Genomic DNA, 22,352 nt, shown 5'->3' on the forward strand with positions numbered 1-22,352 from the left:
AAGTGCCATGAAGAAAACTTTCCTTTCTGAGGATGGAGCAGGGAGCTGGGCGCGTAAGCCGGGTTACAGTGAATCCATCCTGGCAGTGACATAACTTCAGGGCCTGGGGACCCTGCAGCAGGAGTGCAACTGTGTGTGCGTGGGCAGGGGTGGTGGGGGGGGGGGACAGCTCCGCCTCTGGGCCCAGAACAGTTCTGCCCCATGGGGGCTTCGGGAGGCCCTCCACGGGGCTGGCCACACCCTACCTCAGAGTCAGGCTGGGGCAACAGGGGCGGGTGCCCAGGGGTGCCTGGGCCCCACCTTGCCCTCCCTCCCCATGGAGCCAGAATTTCCAGGGGTGGGGGGAGGTGGGGGTGGTCGCCCCTGTTCAGTGCCCTGATCCTGAAGAGCCACGTGCCATACAGGATACAGGACCACACTCAGGATTACAGCCCAAGGCTTCTATGTGCACAGGCTAGCTGGGGGGCTGCTCCACTATTTTTTTTTTTTTTAAGAAAGTAATTTTGAAATACTTAGAGATTCACAAGAAGTTACAAAAATGTACAGGGAAGTCCCATGCCCCCTTCACTCAGCCTGAGCCATCAGGAACACCTTGCACAGCTAGAGCACTGTATCCAAACCATGAAAGGACACTTGCGTGCCTACCCTGGCTTCAAGTGAGCAGGCCTGCCTTCACTTGGCTCTAGACTAGTATTTGGGCAATTCACCAATTCAGATTCCTACTAGTTAAGAGATACCATGCATGGAGACTTAAGGAAAAAAAAAAAAGCAATCATGTGCATTTTTTCCAGGATTAAAAATAGCACAATGTAACATTTGAAAAATGTTAAAGGACAAAGTTGAGATGAAAATCTCTGATTTCACACTAGGGATAAAAACAGCTCTGACAAAGAGAATGTAACTTGTCATTTAAATTTTCATACATTTATCACTGTTGTTGTCTTGTGGGGTGGGGGATAAAACCTGAAGGACAACAGGTTTTAGATTTCATTTAATTAGCCATTATTTAAAACAGCCCCTATGTGAAGATGCACAAACTCACTTAAAACACCTAGATTGGATTTACTGCTATTTAATAGGCTCTATAAATACTGAGCAACTTGCTTAGTTTTCTTCTTCAAGGTGGGAGAGCTGTCTGTCCGTGAATTAGAGTTTCTAGATCTCATGATGCCCCTCTCAGACAGCCTCTTCCCCCAAAGACTTGGCAGGTTGTGTCTTAGAACTGGAGGTTGGAGAGTCAGATGTGTAAAAATTAAATACCATTCAAAAGGGAGGCAGTTACAGAAGAAAACTATTTTCATAGTACCCAAGGGAATGAACTGATAAGCTATGCAGATTTAACGGTGCTTTCAAATGATGCTGCCACCAGGCATGGACACAAGTTTGAGGAAAAGCAGACCCTTTTTAGGAAACAAGCAAACTCTCTGAACACCCAGCACTAAACATCTAGGGGGCTGTTCACTCACTCCTTTCCTGATGGAATTCTGCAGTGTCTGAACAGGAACTTAAGTGGCCATTTTTAAAATTTCGTTTCTGAAATTGAAGACACCTGCCTTTTTAAAAGATTCCATCTACCATTTCAGGGTGTCGCAATGTAAAATCACCTCATTTTCATCTTTCGGCTTACACTTAAGAAACAAGACCTCTTTGTATAAGGAAAAAGAATGCTTTCATTAAAGTTGGCGCGGGGGGGGGGTGGGGAGCCCAAAATTTTGAGATAGAACTATAGGAGGTAGTGAAACTTGGAAATTTTTCAGTTCAAAGTAACATCTTTCATGCAACTGCATCAAAAGTAATTTCATCCAAAAGTGTGACAAAAGCCTCCTAGGTCAAAAGCGGCTAACACATAAATGACCATTTACATCTCCGTTGGCTTCAATAATTCTCCTAGTCCTCTACCCGACAGTGCTAACAGCAGTCATTCTGCTCGTCTTCCAGGATTCACCTCCTCCAGGAAGCTGTCCTTGACACCAAGCCCCTTACTTCCCCCTCCCCTGATATCCCGCGCACAGGCGTCTGCAGTCCGTGTGTCTGTCTGTCCTCCCGACAAGCGGGCATGAGCCCAGCTCCCCGCACCTAGCCATAGGCCGGCAGGCATTGTGTAAGCGCCTGCAGAGCAAACACAGAGAGGAAAGGATGGAACGGAGGATGAGGAGGAGGATGGCGGAGGAGGGGCCTGACCTAGCAGACCTTCCATTTTCTAAAGCCTCAGTGGTTAAAAGAACGTTACTGGTACCTGAAGGGTGACTGATGCAAGAAAAGAAATGTTCCAAAATCAAACACAAAGAAGTGTGTGTGATAAAGGTGGTATCGTACACGGGAGCCCTGAATAAATTCCAAATCAGTGAAATATTTACATTTTAAAAAAGAAACTGAAGTTTTAAAGGAATATCCTAGGGAGAATTATTCTACAACTCTGAGCAGGGAAGACATCCCTACCAGTGATGTAAAACCCAGAAGCTATGAAAGGAAACTCCGCAGACAAGAGTTCAACCTAGCAGGCCCGGCTGCTCTCCTGAGACAGGTCCGCTCGCGAGGTTGGCCCTCGGCTGGCCCCTGGGAAGCTGGGTTCTCGGGAGAGTTCCCATAGCTCCTTAACTGATAAGAAGGGTTTATGGTGCCTCAACTGTATAAAAGTGTTTTATTTTATTTTATTTATTTATTTGAGAGAGAGAGAGAGACTGAGAGCATGAGAGGGGAGAAGGTCAGAGGGAGAAGTGGACTCCCCTTGGAACTGGGAGCCTGATGCGGGACTTGATCCCGGGACTCCAGGATCATGACCTGAGCTGAAGGCAGTCGCCTAACCAACTGAGCCACCCCGGCTCCCTGTATAAGCATGTTTTATGCTTAATCTCTGCTTTCCTCCTGAGATGCGGTGATTCGGGTACCTGCTAGGCAGATGGCGCTGCACTTTCCTGGTTGGTGACACTTCCCATGTGTCGTCTCAAGTTGTTGCTGTAGGAATAAGTGTCTCCCGTGTGACTCTACTGGGAGAAAACTCTGGAAGTTTGTGCCTGGTTTCCCCCCAGACTTTACCCATGTGCCTTTTCCCTTTGCTGCTTTTCCTCTATACCTTTTTGCTATAATAAATCACACTCGTGAGCATGACTGTATGTTAAATCTTCTGAATTGTCTGAATGAATCATTGAACTTGGGGTGGTCTTAGGGACCCCCATCGGAAAAAAAAAATGATACATACAAAGCTTTTTTAAAATTCCTATAGCAAAAGCCACCATAGTCAGAAGACATATGGGGAAAATATTTGCAACTCGTAATATGAGTATGGCCATTACATAAAGAACTCCTACAATTAACAAGCAAAAGACCAAAATCCCAAAGGAAATATAGGCAGAAGCTACAGACAATCAATAGAAATACGAATAGCTCAAACCAAAAAATATTTAATTCTGGGGCACCTGGGTGGCTCAGTGGGTTAAACCTCTGCCTTCAGCTCAGGTCGTGATCTCAGGGTCCTGGGATGGAGCCGCGCATCGGGCTCTTTGCTCAGCGGGGAGCCTGCTTCCCCCCTCTCTCTGCCTGCCTCTCTGCCTACTTGTGATCTCGCTAGAAAAAAAAAAAGAATATTTAATTCTAGTCAAATAGGATAAATACAAAATAAAACTATGAATCCACATTTTCACCTATTAGATTAGTGAAGATAAAAAAATCTGGAAGTAACCTGGATTGGTGCAGTGGGCAGAACGGTCCCCCAGAGATGGTAGTCCTACTCCCCGTGACCCATGTTACGTCACCGTGCGTGGCAAAGAGGAATTACGCTGCCAATGGAATTAAGATTTCTAATCTCCTGACTCATTTAAGAAAGGAAGAATACCCCGGACATCGCAAGAGTGCCAATGTCATCGTAAGGGTCCTGAGATGTGGAGGGAGGCCAAAGAGTGGGAATCAGAGAAGGAGAGGGACGACGGAATAAAGTTAGCAATTCGAAGGACTCCACCACTGCTTCGGCTCTGACGGAGGAAGAGGCTGTGAGCGAAGGAATGTGGGTGCCTCAAGAAGCTGGAAAACACAAGGAATGGACTCTCCCCTAGATCCCCAGAAGACACACAGCACCACACCCCTTGACTTTAGCCCAGTGAGACCCATTTTGGACTTCTGACCTCCAGAACTGTAACATGACAGACTCGTGTTTTTCTAAGCCTCCAAGTTTGTGATCACGTGTCCTCGCAGCCACAGGAAACGAACGGAGTTGGAGGGGAACAGGCGCTCTTGACGCACTGCATGTGGGGGGCGAAGCCAGTACATCTTCTTTTCCTGACAGTGGTAACAGCAGCCACTCTGCTTCGAAGGACTTATCCTACGACATACACGAGCACGTACAAAATGATGTATGTGCAAGGTTACCCACCACAGTTTACGTAGCGGCAGACGCCCGGAGATGACCTCGGTATCCATCCATAAAGGTCATAAAGAGGGCGAAGCGGCCCACTCATCCGGCAGTAGCTTTTGGTAAATGTAAAAGCAAGGTATGGAAGAACACACAGCTTACTCCCGCCAGGGTCAGAGGGGGACAATACGACTAACAAGTTACATGACCAGGCTTAAAGTACCACTGGGTGGACAGTAACAGATGGGCAACACGGGTCATCTGTGAGGAGGGAACGGGACGGGTGAAGGATGCTGGGAGCGGGCTACTCTCACAAAACACCTGCCTTAGTGGAGCCAGGATGACAAGTTACCACAGACGGGCTGGCTTAAAACAATGAACATTTACTTCTCACAGTTCTGGAGGCTGCAAAAGTCTAAGGTCCAGGAGTCATCATGGCTGGGTGCTGGTGAGACCCACTTCCTGGTTTACAGAGGGTGGCCTTCGTGCTGTACGTGACGTGCTGGAGAGCACAAGCTCTCGCCCCTTCCTTTACCTGTCAGGTCAGTGATCCCATCCTGGGGCTCTCTCCCCATAACCTCATCTAAGCCTAATCACCTCTCCAAAGCCCCACCTCCAAATACCATCACACTGGGGGGCTTGGGCTTCGGCACGGGATTCTGGGAGGACAGAAACATTGAGTCCGTAACACTACCTTCTAGAGGTCCCAAGTTTTCAATTATGGACACGTATTAGCTATTTTTAAAATTATAAAGTAGCACTTGTTGAATAAATGCCCTTTCTAAACAGAATATTCTTACTGATGACTTGGTTGCTGCTGGTTCTTAATTCAATCACTCTACTGACCTTAGTATATTATCAACAAACATTTACTGAGGACCCACCTCAGTACAAGGTATTAAGTAGAGAAAAAGATGAGTAAGACACAGGCACTGTCTTTCACAGGTCAGAAATTCTCCAAAGGACAGTGACCAGGGCACAACTACTGGTCACGAAAAGTGGAGAGCACAGATAAAGCATTTGGGGCTCCAGAGAGAATGCCTAGCTTACTTCTAGAGAGATGGGCCTGGAAGGGTAAGATGACCTTGGACATGATAATAACAATGATGACAAAAAGGCGTAAGTGGTAGCTAAACTCAGCGAATACGAGGCCAGAGTGCAGGAGGGGGTCGGAAAAAGTGGGGACAATTGAGAGGTGAGGCCACAAAAGTAAACGCATTTACACGAACAGAGAGGGAGGAACTGCCAATGTCTTGGGAGGTGGGGGAATGAGAGCCGAGTCCCAGGGAGAGGACATGCAAGGGGGGACTGGGTAGGAGACAGACAGGAAGCAGGAAAACCAGCCCAAGTACTATTCTACCACTTGAGAAAAAAAAGAGACAAAAACCCTGGGTTCAGTAAACATTCAGGAAAAGGGAAATCTTCCAGTGGTGGCCTTGATTTTGGAGGAAGAGAAGATACCATGAGAAAATGGGAGCACAGAGAGCAGGTTTAAGGGAAAGAGGAGAGATCATATTAAAGGAACATTCTGGTATCAGCTGAAGTTCTAGATTGTTAAAGGGAAACAGAAGCTTTGGATCTGGCAGGTCAGACGGGCAATGCCGGAAGACAGGAGAGGGAGAGCGACTGACGAGGAGATGGTACAGAGCAAGAAGGAGGGGGTAGAACTGACTTCTCGAGGACCCACACTTGGACAGCAGAAGGAAGCAGTGGAACCTGCAAGGAAGCTAGAGAGGTAGAGGGCCGGGCGCTTCCCGTCTCAGAAACGACCGGGAGAGGCATCTGGTATAGATGCCCTGAGCCTTCTGCTGGAAGCATCTTTAAATGCTGGATAAAACAGGAACCTTTTTAAAAATGCTCTACTGAGCTAGCCAGCGAGGAACAAATACTCAGAAGCTAAATACTAACCACAAACAGGGGGGAAAAGTGCTGGCCTTTACCTCAGAGCGCTCACAGAATAGATTCTTCACAGCCTCTTGGAGTACAGGAGCTGGAGGACACGAAGGCCCAGGGCCACCCAAGATGCCAAGACGGGCATCAGCCTGCAAACCGCCTTCAGCAGAGGCTGGCCTCCTCCCAAGCGTGCACAAGCTCGCGTGAAGGACAAGCAGGAAGTAAGCACCTGGGCCTCCGAGGAAATCACCTGTCCAGATCAGGGGTGTTGATCGAGGGAGAAAAAAAAAAAGTCTCCACTGCTGTCCCCCACTGGCAATCTGTAGCCACAAAGCCGCTCTGCAGAAAACTTGGATGGTCAAGAGCACATCAAACAGGGAATCTAGTTTGTAACTGCCCCACGCCGGCAGTGCCCTAAGATGCCCAGCGGAAGGAAACGTCAAACCACCTCCGGTCCTGGCCTCTGAGTATTCCCGCAAAGGTCCGAGGAATAGGAGTTCAGAAGCAAGAAGCACAAGACATTTCGGGAAATGAGGCACTGCGAGCCAGCAGGTAAGAACTCGGCAGAGCAGGCCCAGCCGAAGAGCGCCACAGCGGATAAAGTCAAGGCCACAAGATGACACCCCGGGAGCCGGAGGGCACTCCGGGTATCAGACCACCTCCCACTTCATGTGTTTTACAAACATCCTCTTGTGGCTCCTCAGTAGTTCAAAAAACCTTTGAAAGGAGAGGTGGCTTGCGTACTTGCAGGGTCTTGAGTCCCATTCAAAAGAACAGCTCCCCTGGCGTGGGAGGGTGAGAAGCAGAAGAGCTCTGTAGGGAACGGCTGCCGAGCCGTGCGGGCAGGCAGAGCACGCTGGGCTTCTGACCACGGAGGGCCCCGTGGGGCCCGTCCTGTGGGCAGCACAGTGCCAGGAGAAGGGAGGGACTGAAAGAGACTGAAAGAGACCAAGAGAGACCAAAGAGAGACTGAATGAGACCAAGGAGCAGGGCCTGGAGGGGGCAGGAAGCACGGGGAGACCCTCAGTCGGCCACTTACTGCTTATCCAAGAAAAAGAGTCCTAGGCAAAGCCGCATCTAGGCTGAAAAGCAGGTAGGTGTGGTGTGTGTGTGTGTGTGTGTGTGTGTGTGTACATGCAAGGTACTGCTTCTCATTTCAGCTGCCTTCTGAAAATGAGCTGTTTGCTTTTATCTATTCCGTGGCCACCCTAGAAAGTCCACTAAATTTCAGGCTGAGATTTTTAAAATCTCAAAGCAATTTAAAAAAATGTCCCCAGTTTTGGACTGAAAACGGAAGGGCCGGGGAAGAGCACCCTTGCTTTAATTGCCTATTCACAGGATCCTCTACTCTCATTTGGGCAATTGAAGAGATGTGCGCCCCCATCACCCGCTTCGGTAATTTTCATGCAATCATTTTTACAAGCAGGTACACTTGGACTGGAGCCAGAGTGGACACAAGGTGGAAATGACACAGTGCTTAAGTGGTGGGGGCAAGTTTTGATGTGGTTCACCAAAGTTAGGCAAAATGAAGTGAGCGGCTAAGATTTTGAGAAGCGAAGGCAGCAATCTCAAATGCCGGCACGCGCAGCGGGACCCTCTCCTGGAAGGCACGGCGGCCGTCTTGAGCACCTGGCCCCCCCGCGCTGCCCGCCGCAGTTAGCGCCACGCCATCCACCTGCGGAGGGCTGCTGGTCTCCGCAGAAAAGCCTCCGACGCCCAGCTGTTTCTCGCTCTCAAAAGCACAGCCAGTAGTCTGCTCTCCTGTGCCTATTCCTACCACCCACCCAAAGGTCAAGTTTACCAAAGCAAACAAAACACCAAAAACCTTTGCAACCACACGAGTGCTAATGAGCTCACAGTGTAACAAGAGGCAGAAAACACTGTGATGCCCAAGAGCTTAATCCAGAATGGCACAGGAAAGTACAGAGCGCGAGGACATACACACCCAAATGCGCCGCACTACCCTGGAAGCGGGAGGCCTGCCCGGCGTCCAAAGGTGGACCGAAGAAACAATGGGAGGCCTTTTCTAAAGACGATCACTGCTGCCCCTATGTCACATTTCTACTTAAGATGCTTTCTGCACTTAACACACTGAAATTTAAGACTTCCAACCAATCCTTTATCCAAGTACAACCAATGGTTTCTTAATAAGGATAGAAACCTTATCCACATGGCATCCTTCTTTTACGGGCCTTAAAGTGTCTCACATATTATCACAATTATTTTATTAATATTCTGGGGGGAAAAAGTGTGTTGGGGCAATCATCCTTCTTCTCTGCACCTGCTGGGAAAATGGTGTGCAACTGCATAGTGGACATTCAAAGGACACTTAACTGTATGCCAGGCACTTGTACACAGTTTATGTTTAATCCTCACAAAAACTCTATGGGGTAGAGATGATTATCCCCCATTACAGATGAGAACACTGAAGCACGTAAATATTACACGGCTTCCCAAGTTGTCAAGCAGGTAAGTGACTGAGCCAGATTCAGACACGGGCCGCTGGACCGCCCAGCATGTGCCGTGAGCACGCACCTTGCTGCTAAACTCTGTAAACAAGTCCTCTTCCTGGCTCTCGCCCATCCGTGGCTGCCCTGAGTGTGGAACCGCGCCCCAGGCTCCATTCCTTCCAGCTCTCCACTTCCCTATGTGAGGCTCCCCACTCCATGATTTGTTTTTCAAATTTTATTTTTTCCAGTGTTCCAAAATTCCTTGTTTATGCACCACACCCAGTGCTCCATGCAATCCGTGCCCTCCTTAATACCCACCACCAGGCTCACCCCATCCCCCACGGCCCCCCTCCAAAACCCTCAGTTGTGAGTTGGGGGAAATCGGAGGGGGACACAAACCATGAGAGACTGTGGACTCTGAGACACTCCATGGTTTTTGTCAAAACTCAAGCCCTTCATTTCAACAAAATTCAAGAAAGTCCATGCAAATGCTTACAATTAAAAAAAAAACACTAAGATAATATGCAGCTCATTTAACATTTTCAATAATATTAACCAAGTGACGTTTTTGAAGACAGTTGTCAAGACAGATGAAAGTGCCTTTACTGACCTAAATTTACTCAAGCCCATTTTATTCTATGTATTTGAGCATTACCTAAAAGATTGTTTTTCAAACTTTCTAGATTAACATAAAGCCATACACTTTGTACCACGACCACCTCCCTGCACACACACACACACACACCACACCTCTGAAACAATGTCTGACAAAACCACATGTGCCCATGGTACGTATTGTGCTCTTAGTACTTCTTCTTCTAGGCCATTTAAAAATGCTGGTTGCAACCTAGTAAATGGATTTCATGATTCAGTAATATGTTGGGATTAACAGTTAAACACTCATCTGAAATTTATATTCTCTCTGGTTATCCCAACTGGGTGGGAAATGAGCAAACAATAAAGGAAATCAATGAAAGAACTACTCTGGCATTGAATGAGCTGCCCCAACAACTAATTACTCTCTTTGGTAGCTCTGTTAGGCTCTAATCAGATCTATACAGTTTTCGTTCTCGCCTTTGAAAAATTACGTCAGAACCATTGACACATTTCTTTTTTTTCAGGACTTATTTATTTTTTGAGGCAGGGGTCAGGGCAGAGGGGAAAAAAGAGAGAGCACCTCAAGCAAACTCCCTGATGAGTGCAGAGACCGATCCGGGGTTCAATCCCAGGACCCCAACATCAGGATCTGAGCCAAAACCAAGAGTCAGACCCTTAAGCCACTATGGGTCACCCAGGCACCCCAACATTGTCACATTTCTTATGAAAACGTATCATTTACCTAGAAGTAGTGTTGAGTCACAAGGTAGTTTGTGAACTTGGTACAATTTCTAGTGTTCATAAGACAAGATAGAAATAAAGCAAGCAAAAACACTTGGGCTGAAGTAGAAAATGTTATGGGAACAACGTCCAAGTCTGACTGGACCGACAGAATATGGAAACCAGCAAATTAATAGGCTAGGGTTGACTATGTGTGGCTAACCTGCTCAAGTTCAACTCAAAGTTTAAGTCCCGACTTGAACACACTGATCGGTGAAAATGCTAATGGGTAAGGAGGCCAGACAGAGCCAAAGGGAGGGTCTGAGAGCAAAAAGCCCACTCGTACACCATTCACCCTCCGGCTGGATTCGGAACCCAGCTCTTCCGGCTTTCAGACACCATTTCACGGGTACAACAGCAAGCTTACTTCTGCCCTCAAATGCTTACAATTTAAAAAAAATCACTAAGATAATATGCAGCTGATTTAACATTTTCAATAATATTAACCAAGTGACGTTTTCGAAGCAGGGCCGTTTGTCCTGTTTGATGCAATCCGGCTTAGGTTAGGCTTCCAGGAAATCCCTTTCTGGCGCACTCTCGCACTCCCCACGGTGGCAGTTTGAAAACTTTTCTTTCTCTCCTGTCTCAGAGGAATACTTGTTCCTTCTCCTTTCCCAAACTGGGCTTAACCCCATCCGTCTCTGCCTTGCCTGGGATCCTGCTTCAGAAAGATCCCTTCTCTCTGGTGCGTCAAGAAGAGGCAAGGCTCCGCACAGATAACATTCATTCGCCTTCCTCAGCTTCTAAGCGAAACACTGGTTTGGACTTCTCTGTTACACACCAGTGTTACTTACCTAACCTGGGACCCACGGATGAGCTTCAGAGGGGATGGAACCCTAAAATTCTATGTCAAGTTTTGTACTTAAGTGCATTCTTCAGGGGATGAGAAACTATTTGTGCTATTTGTGTCATGTGCTAATTTGTGTCATGTTATCAAAGGAATGCATAGCTCCGAACAGACTAAGAACCATGATTTCAAATCTACATCTCTAGACCCTTTTCTGAGGGGCAAACCCAAAATCGCTGCTGTCAATTCTGTCAAAAAGTCACAACGCTAACGGCCACACGAACAAAACACAGAACTCCCCATCCCTCCCTCCTCGCCCTGTCTTCCACCTGTTTCCCCAAACAAAACCCCCGTCTGGCATTCCTGCTCTGTCGATAGCGCCCCATCCGCCTCACCACTCAACCCGCAAACCCCAGAGGGAAGGATGATTCATTCAGCTTCTCTCACCAAACTGCTGCCCAAGCTGGTCGTCCTCCACCCCGCCTGGCTACCGGCACCGCCGGGTCCTAGGTCGGGCACTGTGGACCTCTCGCCTGGCCCTCGGACCGCCCCCACCTTCAGGCTCCACGATCTCTCTGCTCCGGCCTAGTCATCATGAGCTTGTGTCCAGTTCTCACTCACTCCAAAACCGTCCGCAGGTCTCCACCCCGTCTCCGGTTATTAGCTCCTTCCCTAGCCAAGCTAAGACCATCCACCGCACGAGCCCAGAGCTCCTCCTCCCGACGCTCCGACCAGAGAGCCCGGCCACCCTCGTGAACACCCCGCAGTGTGCCCTGCTTTCCTCCGCTGTGCCAAGGGTCAGGGTCTCGCCTCTGCCTGCAACTCCACTTCCTCCACTGGAAAGGATGGCCATCCTTCGAGGCTCAACCCAAATGACTCAAACTTCATGCAGGCTTTCCCATGCAGGCTGGACGTGTTCTCTTCTCCCTGGGACTCCCCAGTGGACTTCCTGTGCATTTCTCTTACAACATGAAGGTAACTCTTCCATTTGGGGGCCAGACACACGTGTCCTAGCACTTCTGTCACATCCCCGAACGGGACTAGGTATTATTCCCTCAGCCCCTCCTCCTGCTCCTCGTCTGCTCTCCCTGCTCCCCGGCACCACCCAACACAGTATCCCGAAATGAAGCTGATTCAGGAGACAGTTGTACACGGTGACTTGAAAAGCAGGAACAGACAATCCAAAAGCCATGGCAATAGCTGATCTGTTTCTACCTGTATCTTGTCTTGTTTCAGTAACTAGTTTAATTTTTTTTTTTTAGAGATGACTTTGAGTGGTTAAAAGTAAGGGGATATAATTTTCCAAAACTTTGTATAAGCAATCTGGCTGACATTTTTTTCTCAAGTTTGTCACTTCCCAAGGAAGAAGCAGGGATTTCTAGTGCAGGCACAAAAACTGATGCCAGGAAGCGCAGACAAGAAGGCAACCCTGTGCTGACTGCTCCAGCGACAGCGCCCCGCACCCCCAGACTCTGGTGCTAAATCCACGACATCTAGAAATGTGTCCTGTATGCTTCCATAAAATGGATTTTTCCTTCACTTGCTATTAAACCTGAGTTCAATGAAAAAAAAAAAAAGCCATCATTATACAACCCCCATGCATAAGTCATTATGGTGAGGTGAGAGAGAGAAATAATGACAGTTCCCCGCCTTGATAAGCCCAGCGTATAGCAGGGGGCCAGGCAATTCCTACATAATTATTAGTAAGGCGGACTGAGGGACGTGCTCTCACAGAGGGACCTGCAAAGCCAGAGGCAAGACAAATCCTGCAGGGGGAGGGGAGGGTGGCACCACAGGTATATAAAAGGACTTAGGGCTCAGCAAGGCAGTGGAGGATGGGCTTTAAAGAGACAAGGAGCCTGCAGGTACAGGGGACAGAGAAAGCAGACTCCGCTCTGAGAAAGTTCTGTGTATATCGGAGGAGCACAGGCAGTCCTGTGTGCTTGGAGTGTACAGTATAAGCTGTGGGAAGTCGCCGAGTTTGTTTTTGTTTTTACGAAGAGTGGGGCACTGTGACGTGATTGCAGTTCAGTGACAAAACCACTGGCAGCATCGTGAAGGACAGAAACTGAAAGAAGAGAAGCCAGTCGGGAAGCGCCGCCTCAAACAGGAAGCCCAAGGAGAAATGGGAAGAACCATGGGGGAGTCACTGATGAGGAGAATCTACAGGATTTGGAACAGATGAGGCTCCGGGAGGCAAGGCACAGGGACAAGAAGACACTTGACTTTAAGTTCTCAAACCTGAGCAACTGGGGATCCTGCTCACTGAGCTGTGGCATGTAGCGGTGAGGGGGCTGGGGGAGAACAAGCCTGTGAGGCTCGAGGACTTCCAGAGGAAGATGTCCAAGAGTTAGGCTGGTGACGCCCACCAGAGGCCAGTGTCGGGGCTGGATTTCGAAATCAGCCACACAGCAGTGACAGCTTACGCGATGGGATGAAGCGAAAGCATCAAGGCAAGCAAGTAAGGTGAGTGGGCGGCTGGAGGCGACCACCGTAGAGATGGCCCACAAAGGACAAGACAGGAGCCGTGGAGACTGGGAAGGGCAGTCAAGGTAACAGAACAACACGGAGACCAGGACTGGCTGGAATGGGGTGCTCCAAACCACTGAATGCCGGGGCAAGAGCAAACAGCACCAAGACTGAAGTGAGCCACTCGATTTGGCCATTAAGAGGGCCTCCGTTCCAGGAAGGGGCCTACAGTGAAGCCGGATACCGAAATGCGTTGGAGGAATGAATAAACCAGAGACAAGAACAGACTAGAATGTTCTTTCCAGAGGTGTAGTTGGAGGCGAGAGATGGGCCAGTAGTTTAGGAGAAAGCAGGTCTAATACTTGACTTTTTAGAGGAGTAAACCCTAAAAGAGACAAAAGATGTCAGAGAAAGGGGATCTTACAAAAGACGGACTGAGGCCTCTGCTTCTTCAAACCTGCTGTGTGAGCCCTTCTTCAAAATTTCTGATAATTTGGGGCCAGATACGCAAAGCTCAAGAAAGAACGTGTTCCCTAACTGAATTTTCATGGATAAGACTTACATTCTCACTTTCATAAATATTCCAAAGATGTGTTCTCATAAAACTCTTTTGCCCTAATCGTTAAAGAAATTGTTAAGTACTGAAATAGGTTTTACATCACACATTTCATCAAAAACTGAGAAAAGGCTGAAAATGTGTTCAACTCTGTATCATTACATTTGTTTTAAGCATTACATTTGAATCTGTAATCAACACATGACTCATGAGGAGTACTTCCTAAATCTTTCTAGACCTCCAGTCTTTGTATAATTGTCCCTTCCATCAACCATGAATTTCCTTTGCCCGGAACAACTGCTGATGAAATTTGGGAAGAGAGAAACCTTGTCTCACCAGGAAAAAAAAAAATCTCAGGCCCTTATCACCAAAATACCTAAAAGACAGCCTCAGGAAGAAGGGCTGCGTTACCAATGGTCCCCTTCATCCCCTTCAGTCCGTGCAAGGGCATGGACTTATCCTAGACTCACACGCATATTTTTTTTAAAGAATTATTTCCTTGTTCTTCTCTTGTAGGCAGTTGCCTCCAAGTCCGTTTAGAGCCAAGCAGGGGAGAAGGGGTGGGGAAAGAGGATGCAAGCAAGGCCTGGTGGCCGAAGGAAGGCCCCCACAGTCCGCCTCACGGCCTCCTGGCTTTGCAGAGGATGAGCCAGGGCTGGGGGCGCGCGCGGGGAGGGAGAGCACAGGCTGCCATGGGTGACGCTTCAGTCACCTGGGCCGGGCCATCCCACACAGACTAGCAGAGGAGAGGCCTGCTCTGCCTGGGAATGCTTTAATAAACACCCTGGCACTCACGGCAGGCCGGGGAGCGCGGCGCAGAGAGTAAATGAAAGGGGAGACACCCGAGAACCTCCCGGCGCTGCAGAGAACCCTGGAATTTACCAGACTGTGGGCCAAGGGGAAGGCGTATCTTGTGAGGATCTCAAACATATCCCTTCTGCTGTGGCCTTCCTGTTTCAGCGCGAACCTCAGGTTTCTCATGTCCTGGGGGGAGGAGGGGAAGCAGAGAAATTTGACAGTTCAGTCTTCAGATCAAGTGACAATCCTTAGCAAAACATCTCTTCAACTAAAGGAGCGGAAGATTCACTTACCTGGAAGGGCAGTTAATCTAGATTACTAAGAAAATCACTTTGTTTTTGTGTGACATTTGGAAATATCCAGTTTAAGAACACCTCAAAATACTCCCATTGCGGTCATGAATGTAAAGACAAAGCAACTAGTGTTAAAGAGAAGACAGAGCTAAAATCATTTTCTAACAAGAAAAATCAAACCTGGCCTTGCGTACCATCTACGGTGTCTCCTTCAACTGGCTTCTGTGGTATTTTAACTATTGAAGAGTATTTTATTCACAGAACTTTTCAAATGCGTACCTGCTATCACATGTGAGCTCAAAATTGTCAAACATGTCACGAAAAGACGGAAGCTCTCTCCCTCTCCCTCATGCTCCTCTCACGTCTCAGTCTAACAAATCAGGAAATGATTGGCACCGCGCTCTCATCCAGGTGACGGAACATTGTTCTTCCCATCAAGCTGTCTTGCACAGTGTTCTACACAGACCACAGAGGAGTACCCTTGTGCTTTCATGAACTAAACACTAACACTCAAAACTGGATTCTAAAAGGGGCTTTCAATACATATCTCTTTGCTAAGCAAGAAAAACTTCTCATACACTGAAACCAAACCAAAAACGACAACAACAAAAGCTCCCTTAACTATCAAGTTGCATCACCTATCAAATATATAACGTTCTGCCTTCCTTTTAAAGCCAGAGTTGTTCAGGTTGTCTCCTGAATCAATCACGGTACTGTGATCGAGTGGCTGAACAATCAAAACACCAATTCAATTCGGAAAAATGAGCTCCATCCTGGACCCTGGGGGACTTCGGGAAGGAGGCGGCTGGGTTGGTCCCTGTCCTTTTGGATGTCACGATCTTTACATTTTTTCAGTGTTTTTTAATGTAGCATCTCAGGAGCACGGGTAAAGCTCCCTAACCCTTTGGCACAAAGGACTAGCAAAGGCCTTGCTACATACGGGGCATCCCAGAATGCCACTGGCAGCAGAGGTGGTACGAAGAACTAGACCCGAAGACCTTGACCAAGTGACCCAAGACCGCTCGCTCTCTATACAGATGGCACCTTCTGGGTCTTGCCACCTCTAGGATTCTGTGCTTTCATTTCTAGAAGCACAGAACTGAATAAAATCCAAAAACCGATTCACAACATATTCCAAGGAAACCGGGATATTAGCTGTTGGCTCATGATGCAAATTGGTAGTCAAATGGAAGGGAATAATCATTTCAGGGGGATGACACACCTCCAGAGGATTTTACAACTGAGCCACCAGCACAGCGCTGGGCAGCCGAGGCTCCATGGGGCTCGGAGACCTGTGTGCAACTTTCCTCCTCCCAGTCTGGGGTCAGCTGATAATTCCGCACCATCACTGTACGACCACCTGGCCGGAGTTTAGACCATTTCTAGATAACCATTTATTCTGAGCCATCCGTGATTCCAACAACTGCGTTCTGTGTGCCAAAGCGCAAGTGATTCAAGCAACTTCTGGTTGCCATCTGATTCAGATGTAATTAAAGGACAGAAAGAATTACTACCTCATCTTGCCAACAAGAAAATTGAAATGGAAAAGGCAAATGACTCACGGGCGGCAGCTCACCAAATCTACGACAGAAATATGAGCATATCCTAAGTGGTAAGTTCCACCTGGTCTCCTTAAGGCTGACTCGTCAGGGGAGGGCCCCTGAGAAAGAGCCTTGCGGCCAAAGAGCCTCACAGCCCCACCTTGGCCTGTCTGACAAGTGGGTCACGTGGCGATGCACCAAATGAGTCCGAGTGAACAACCCCCTGCCACGCAACCATACAGAAGGGCTGCTTTATGGAGACATCATTCCTATAACGCATCTCTAGAGAAACACCACCCATTGCGGCTGACCTCAAAATACCACAGCCTTTAAAGCGAGTCAACAGGGGCGAGGCATGGAAGAGGACAGGAGGTTTGTTGGTGGTTAAGGTTCGGCTTCATCTCTCCCGCCCCTTAAGGCTCCAAGTTGTCAGCAGGGGCTGGTGTGGTGCCTGGGGGTAAACATTCACACATTCAGAGCTATCTCGTCCTCTGCTGCTAGACGACATCCACCGGGATTTACAGCCCCCAGCTTAAAGGCACTGCTGACCAGCAGAAATCCCCACACCCAGAGCTAGTAGGACTAGATCTGTAGGGTTTAGAACAACCCGTCTCCCTGGAGCAACATCGGTCTTAGGGCTCTAGACCCCAGCTGGGGCTGACCTCTGCGAGACCGCCCCGCCACAGCAGCTTCCTTTTCTATCACCTTCGGGTCTGCTTCTGAGGACATGGGACTTGCCTCTCTCAAGGAGATAAAGGAATGAAGAGGCTGAGCTCCACCACTGTTCTAGGCCGTCATCTTTGGGCTCAGCGTTAATTCCAAAAATTACAGGTCTGTGTAACATCTGCGAGTCATGCCTGGTGAGTTGTCCCGAAGCCCCTTGTCTTTATAATAAACAGTCAAAGGGTAAGAATGTGCTTTATCTTATTAACGTTGGGGACACTGATATTTAAATACAAATTCTTTCTATTGACAAGACAACAAACAGCACTTTGAAAAAAAATTCTGTTAGAATGAAAGTCACTTTCAAGGTCGTCAATGTTAGCAACCCCATTTCCCTTTAAGTACTATAACATAACACTCTACTCCCAGGGATGCCTTTACGCAAAGTGCAAAACTTTACTTCCTTCAAAGTAAATCCCTGTATTTCTAGGCCCCAAAGTGAAGACAGTAGCTGGGATCATAAATAAGGCATTTAAGGTAGCCTGGATTAAAACAAAAACCAAAAGAAGCCAAAGTGGGTAGTGATAGAGAATTTCAGTTCAGGCTTAATGACCACAGAATCCTTTGCTTTGTGATGGAGTGTACTAGTCCATCTTCAGCTTTTATAAACTGGAGACAGTAAAACGAACATACCATATTCATTATCAAAACAAAACTATAGGAGATGAGTTTTAAGAAATCACAGTGCCTGAGCCAAGGTCAAATCTCCCAGATCTAGCTGTGAGAACCACTGAGACCTCCACACCCCTTCCAGCTCCTTCTGGGACTGGACATTATTCTATTCTATTATTATTCTATTCGGATTGTAACCATCTGACTCGTAATACCTGCAAAGGACATATTCTTGCCAGAAGGGTTATCCCGTTGTCTGCAAAATGTATTTGGATCCCAACCTTGACATCTGTCGGGTAATCTCAGCTCAGTGACCGAACTCTTCTTAGGCTCAAGGCTTCATAAGGATAAAATGGAGACGCCACCTAGCACGTGTGTGCACCGACACAGATGCTCAATGAGCAGTTACTATTACAGCTGAGTAAATGGTATTATCATTAAATCTCTGCTACCCACTGTGCCAACGCAAAATGGCAGGCAAAACATTACCTCTGAAAACTCAGCAAAAGTTAAAAAGGTTGTTAGAGGCATATCCTATTCACGGAGGGTAAAATCTCTCACAATTTTCTTTCCTTTCATGGTGTGAAGGTGTCCAGCTGGTAACACGTCACATAACGGGACACTGGGAGCAGACTTGGGCAAAAACTAGAAAGTGAGAAAATTCTATCCATAAAGTCTTCTTCCCATCCAGTCAAGCTGACAGAAGGACAGGTCTGAGTCCCCGCAGGTCTCTTCAATAGGAACTACTTCCCCAGGAGGTTTTAGAAGCCTGATCATGAGGGAAGGACCATTCTTGGGCCTTAGATGAACCAGGGTCTTTGATTTTTTTTTTTTTTGTAAACCCCCATTAACTGTTACTCATCATTCAACACTAATGTGTCTTTTTTCACATAAGAAAGTACTGAATCTCTTACTTTACAAGTAATATCTAGACCATAGGAATTTTCGCCTCTACTTGTCGCGCCTCCCATTTTTTCAATTCTGGAGATCACACCCAGAGGAACATCAAGTATTAGAGCAGAATCCTGTAATGGACAAAAATGCAAAAGTCAATATTTCCGTCAGTATCATTAAAACACCAAAACCACTTTCAAAAAACCATATGCTTTAGGGTACTTTTACCTTGGCCCCTTTTACCACTTTCTATGAGCAAAAACAGGGTACAGATCACACATGAAAGGGCAAGCATGAGAACAGCCAGTTACGCAACCAAGACGCACCCCAGAACATCCGCGGCACCTACAGAATCAAGACCAAACTCCTAGGGACACAATTCCAGGGCCCCGTGCTGTCACTTCCAGCTGGCCTCCACAGGCTTCTCTCCCACGCCGGTGCGCACTCCCAACTACGTGACACCCTTCACTGTTCCTCAAGCACAGTCCACAGTCAGGCCTCTGCGCTTCCGTGCATGGTGTTCTCTTTGCAGAGGGTGATCTTGGTTCCCCAACGACCAAATGTCTCCCCATGGCTTAAGCCCTGGTCCGGCAAACACCGCCTCTAACAAAGCTCGGCTTCCTGAGTAGACAGAACACAACCAACCACTCCCACCTCCGAAGTTCTACAAGGCTTGGTTCAGACTGCGGCTGCGCCACGTGCTTTCCTGTATCTGCTGGAAATGCACAGGTCCGTGTTCTCCCCACACCTGGAACCAAACATCTGGAAGTAGTGCCTAGCTGAGGCCCGGGTGCATCTCCCACCCGAGAAGGGCCTGGATGCACAGCGGTGTCTCTCTGTCATTCCTCATCCAATGATGAGTGCAAGGGGTCCGTACAGGTGCTGGCGAGCCAGAATCACATTCATGATGTCACACCACAGTCATCACGAGCTGCCAGCAGCTGCCATGCATGGAGTGAGTTGCCTGTGCCAGGTGCTGCGACGGGGGCTCCGCACGTGACGGGGGCTCCGCATGCCTCATCACTTGGATTTTATCCTCCCAGCCATTCCGGATGTTGGTGTAGTATTCCCGTTTCCCAACGTGGCAATCGAGGCTTTAGAAAGCTTCAGTAACTTGCTTGGTAAATAGGGGGAAGGGTTGAGATTTGAGCCAAGGTCTGGGAACACACATCAAAAGAGCCAGACAAATGGTCCCAGCCTTTTGACTGCATAACTGCATTCTGAAGAGCTTATCTTACAGCTACTGCACAAGAGGACAAACAGTCACATGTGTGGAGATGCTCAGCGGAGCCAGAGGGGCCATCAGCATGGAGAAAACAACGTCACTCAGCTTGAAGGACGAAGCCTGCAGCGCCGAAAATAATCACAGTGCATGGAAAAATAAGCTTACGTGGAAAAAAGCAGCACACAAAATACACTGGCTACAGTAATGTAAGATACAGATCCACATGGACAAAGATAAGGAGGCCTACAGAAATTGGTTAAGTCCCATGTTTTCCTGAGTGCTGTGATGACTTTGATAATAAAGAGAATACTTTCAAGGTGCTTCTTGAAGTTTTGTTCTTTAGAAGATGTTCCTTTGGGGGAATACAAATAAAGTTTGGGTTCTACTTGAAATCCTTCTCCTTTGTACAGTACAAAAACTAAGCATTTCTTTACAGAGCAGAAATATAGCTCATGGGTATTCTAGAAATTCAAAAAGTCTAAGAATCGGGTGCATCCATGCTATGGCCCTACTACTCAGCTACACAAACACAAGGAACTATGGATGCACACGACGCCACAGAGGGCTCTTAAAGGCATCATGCCGAGTAGCAGACAAGGCCAATTTCACAAGATCACATCCTGTAGGAGTCCGTTTATGACATTTTTGAAGTGATAAAATTAGAGAGATGGAGAACAGAGAAATGGTTGCCAGGCGGTGTGGGGAAAGAGGGTGTGATTATACAGGGGCAGCAACAGTCGCAGATCTCGATTGTCAGTGCATGACTCCATGATTTTATACATGAGATCAAACGGCAGAGAATTAAATGCAGAAACCCACGAGAAAATGAGTGCACGAAACAGTGGTAAAGCTCAAGTACGGTCAGTCTCAGTTAACCATACGGTGCCATTAATTTCCTGGTTTTGATCAAGCAATATAGTGACTGGAGAAGCTAGGTAATGCACTAGTTTTCCAAGTTCTCAAGCATTCATAACTATTTCAAAACAGAAAGTTAAAGAAAGCGCAAGAGCGCAGTCACCGTGGCATAGGGAAAAGAGAGCGAGCTCCTACACTGAACAAAATTGGTTCAAGCAGAGTTTTGACATTTATTAGCTGGACAACCTCTGCAAGCCACGTTTATCTGTAAAGTAGGGATGATTATAGATCACGGACTCAGGCCTGTCACATGGTAGCTAGAAAACAATGAAATTCATTATTATTATCACAAAGAATAGGTTTGTGTTTGGAAGACATAACTGTGCTCTGCGAATGCAGCAGATCTGTGCACTCTTGCAAGCAGCTACGGGTCTTTCCCTTTGTACCCCCAAGGAGGCATTTTTTAGTTGTGGCCGTGGGGTGAGACACCTCACTGTGTGACTGAAAGCCAAATGCCTAGAGAAAAAAAAAGACACTGCTCTATATGTAACTGTGTACATATACAGCTGTGTTTTATAACGTGTTTACTTCTCAATACAATCTAGTTATTAAAAACATACCACCAGGAAATCTGTTCTGTTTGGATTGAGATTTACAAGTGCCCAAGTGTATTCCTAAATGTCAAACTTATACCTGGAAACACACAGATTAGACACTAAATAAAGGTCCGATACTCTAAGATCAACATGGAAGCAAGAATATAAATAAAAAAGATGAGACCTTACCGCTCTTTGTCCTCGAATAGAGAAAATTCTATAGCTCTGATAACCCTGACCCAACACAACCCAGAAAATGGGACATCTGAGGACAGCTGGCCAGTTCCTGACCACAGGCACCCACAGCTTAATGAGGCTCCTTGCCATGCTCTCCCCGAATGACAGGTTCGAGATCAGACAACCCAGCAGGCCAAACTGGAAGATCCAGAAATAGGAAAATTAGCTTACCTCTGTAGAAACCTGAGTTGTTACTATCTAAGTATCATTAAATATTGAAGAACTCTCAAAGGTCCTTTGAACTCAAAATTCTGCACCTCTAAGGATCTGAAATAGTAAACAGAACAATCTAAAAAGATGACTTCATTTACCATCTCTCTCGAGTGTTTACTGAATAGCAGAAACCATCCTGGATACTAGGAAACACAGAGATAAATAAGATACAAGTGCTGTGCGAATGGGAGATGGGACACGTGTACCTGAAGAGCCGCGGTGCCAGGCTCCAAGTACCAAAAGCCATCAAAACAAAGCAAAACACAGCCCACGTCCAGACTAACAGGATGAAACATCAGAGGAAGGCAGAACAATTTCCTATTGATTGGCTTTCCTGAAGGTTCTGTGGCAACAGCAATGTTACAGACGAGCCTTACAGGACGGAATAATAGCAAGTGACAGTGACATCAGCCACACATGTGGGAAAGCATGGGAAGTTTATAAAAAATAAAACACAACACTTCAAAACAGCTGGTCAGGCTTATGAC

The 22,352-nt window shown here is 47.4% G+C and overlaps 1 protein-coding gene across 5 annotated transcripts in view; it reads right to left on the reverse strand.

Annotated features, from left to right (window-relative positions):
• MTM1 (myotubularin 1) overlaps positions 1 to 22,352 on the reverse strand; it is a 90,830-nt gene that overhangs the window by 32,028 nt on the left and 36,450 nt on the right. For 3 of the 5 annotated variants that reach the window (XM_059385076.1, XM_059385075.1, XM_059385074.1), the window contains 2 exons: positions 18,759 to 18,869; positions 14,760 to 14,861 (listed from right to left, as the gene is read on the reverse strand). The exons of 1 other annotated variant lie outside the window; for it this stretch is intronic. In XM_059385076.1, coding sequence (XP_059241059.1) covers positions 14,760 to 14,861; positions 18,759 to 18,869 — 213 coding nt within the window. The remainder of the gene's footprint in view (positions 1 to 14,759; positions 14,862 to 18,758; positions 18,870 to 22,352) is intronic. One more of the 5 variants, XM_059385077.1, reaches the window with a different exon arrangement.

The sequence above is a fragment of the Mustela nigripes genome, chromosome X, assembly GCF_022355385.1.
Source record: "Mustela nigripes isolate SB6536 chromosome X, MUSNIG.SB6536, whole genome shotgun sequence".
Lineage (NCBI taxonomy): Eukaryota > Metazoa > Chordata > Mammalia > Carnivora > Mustelidae > Mustela > Mustela nigripes.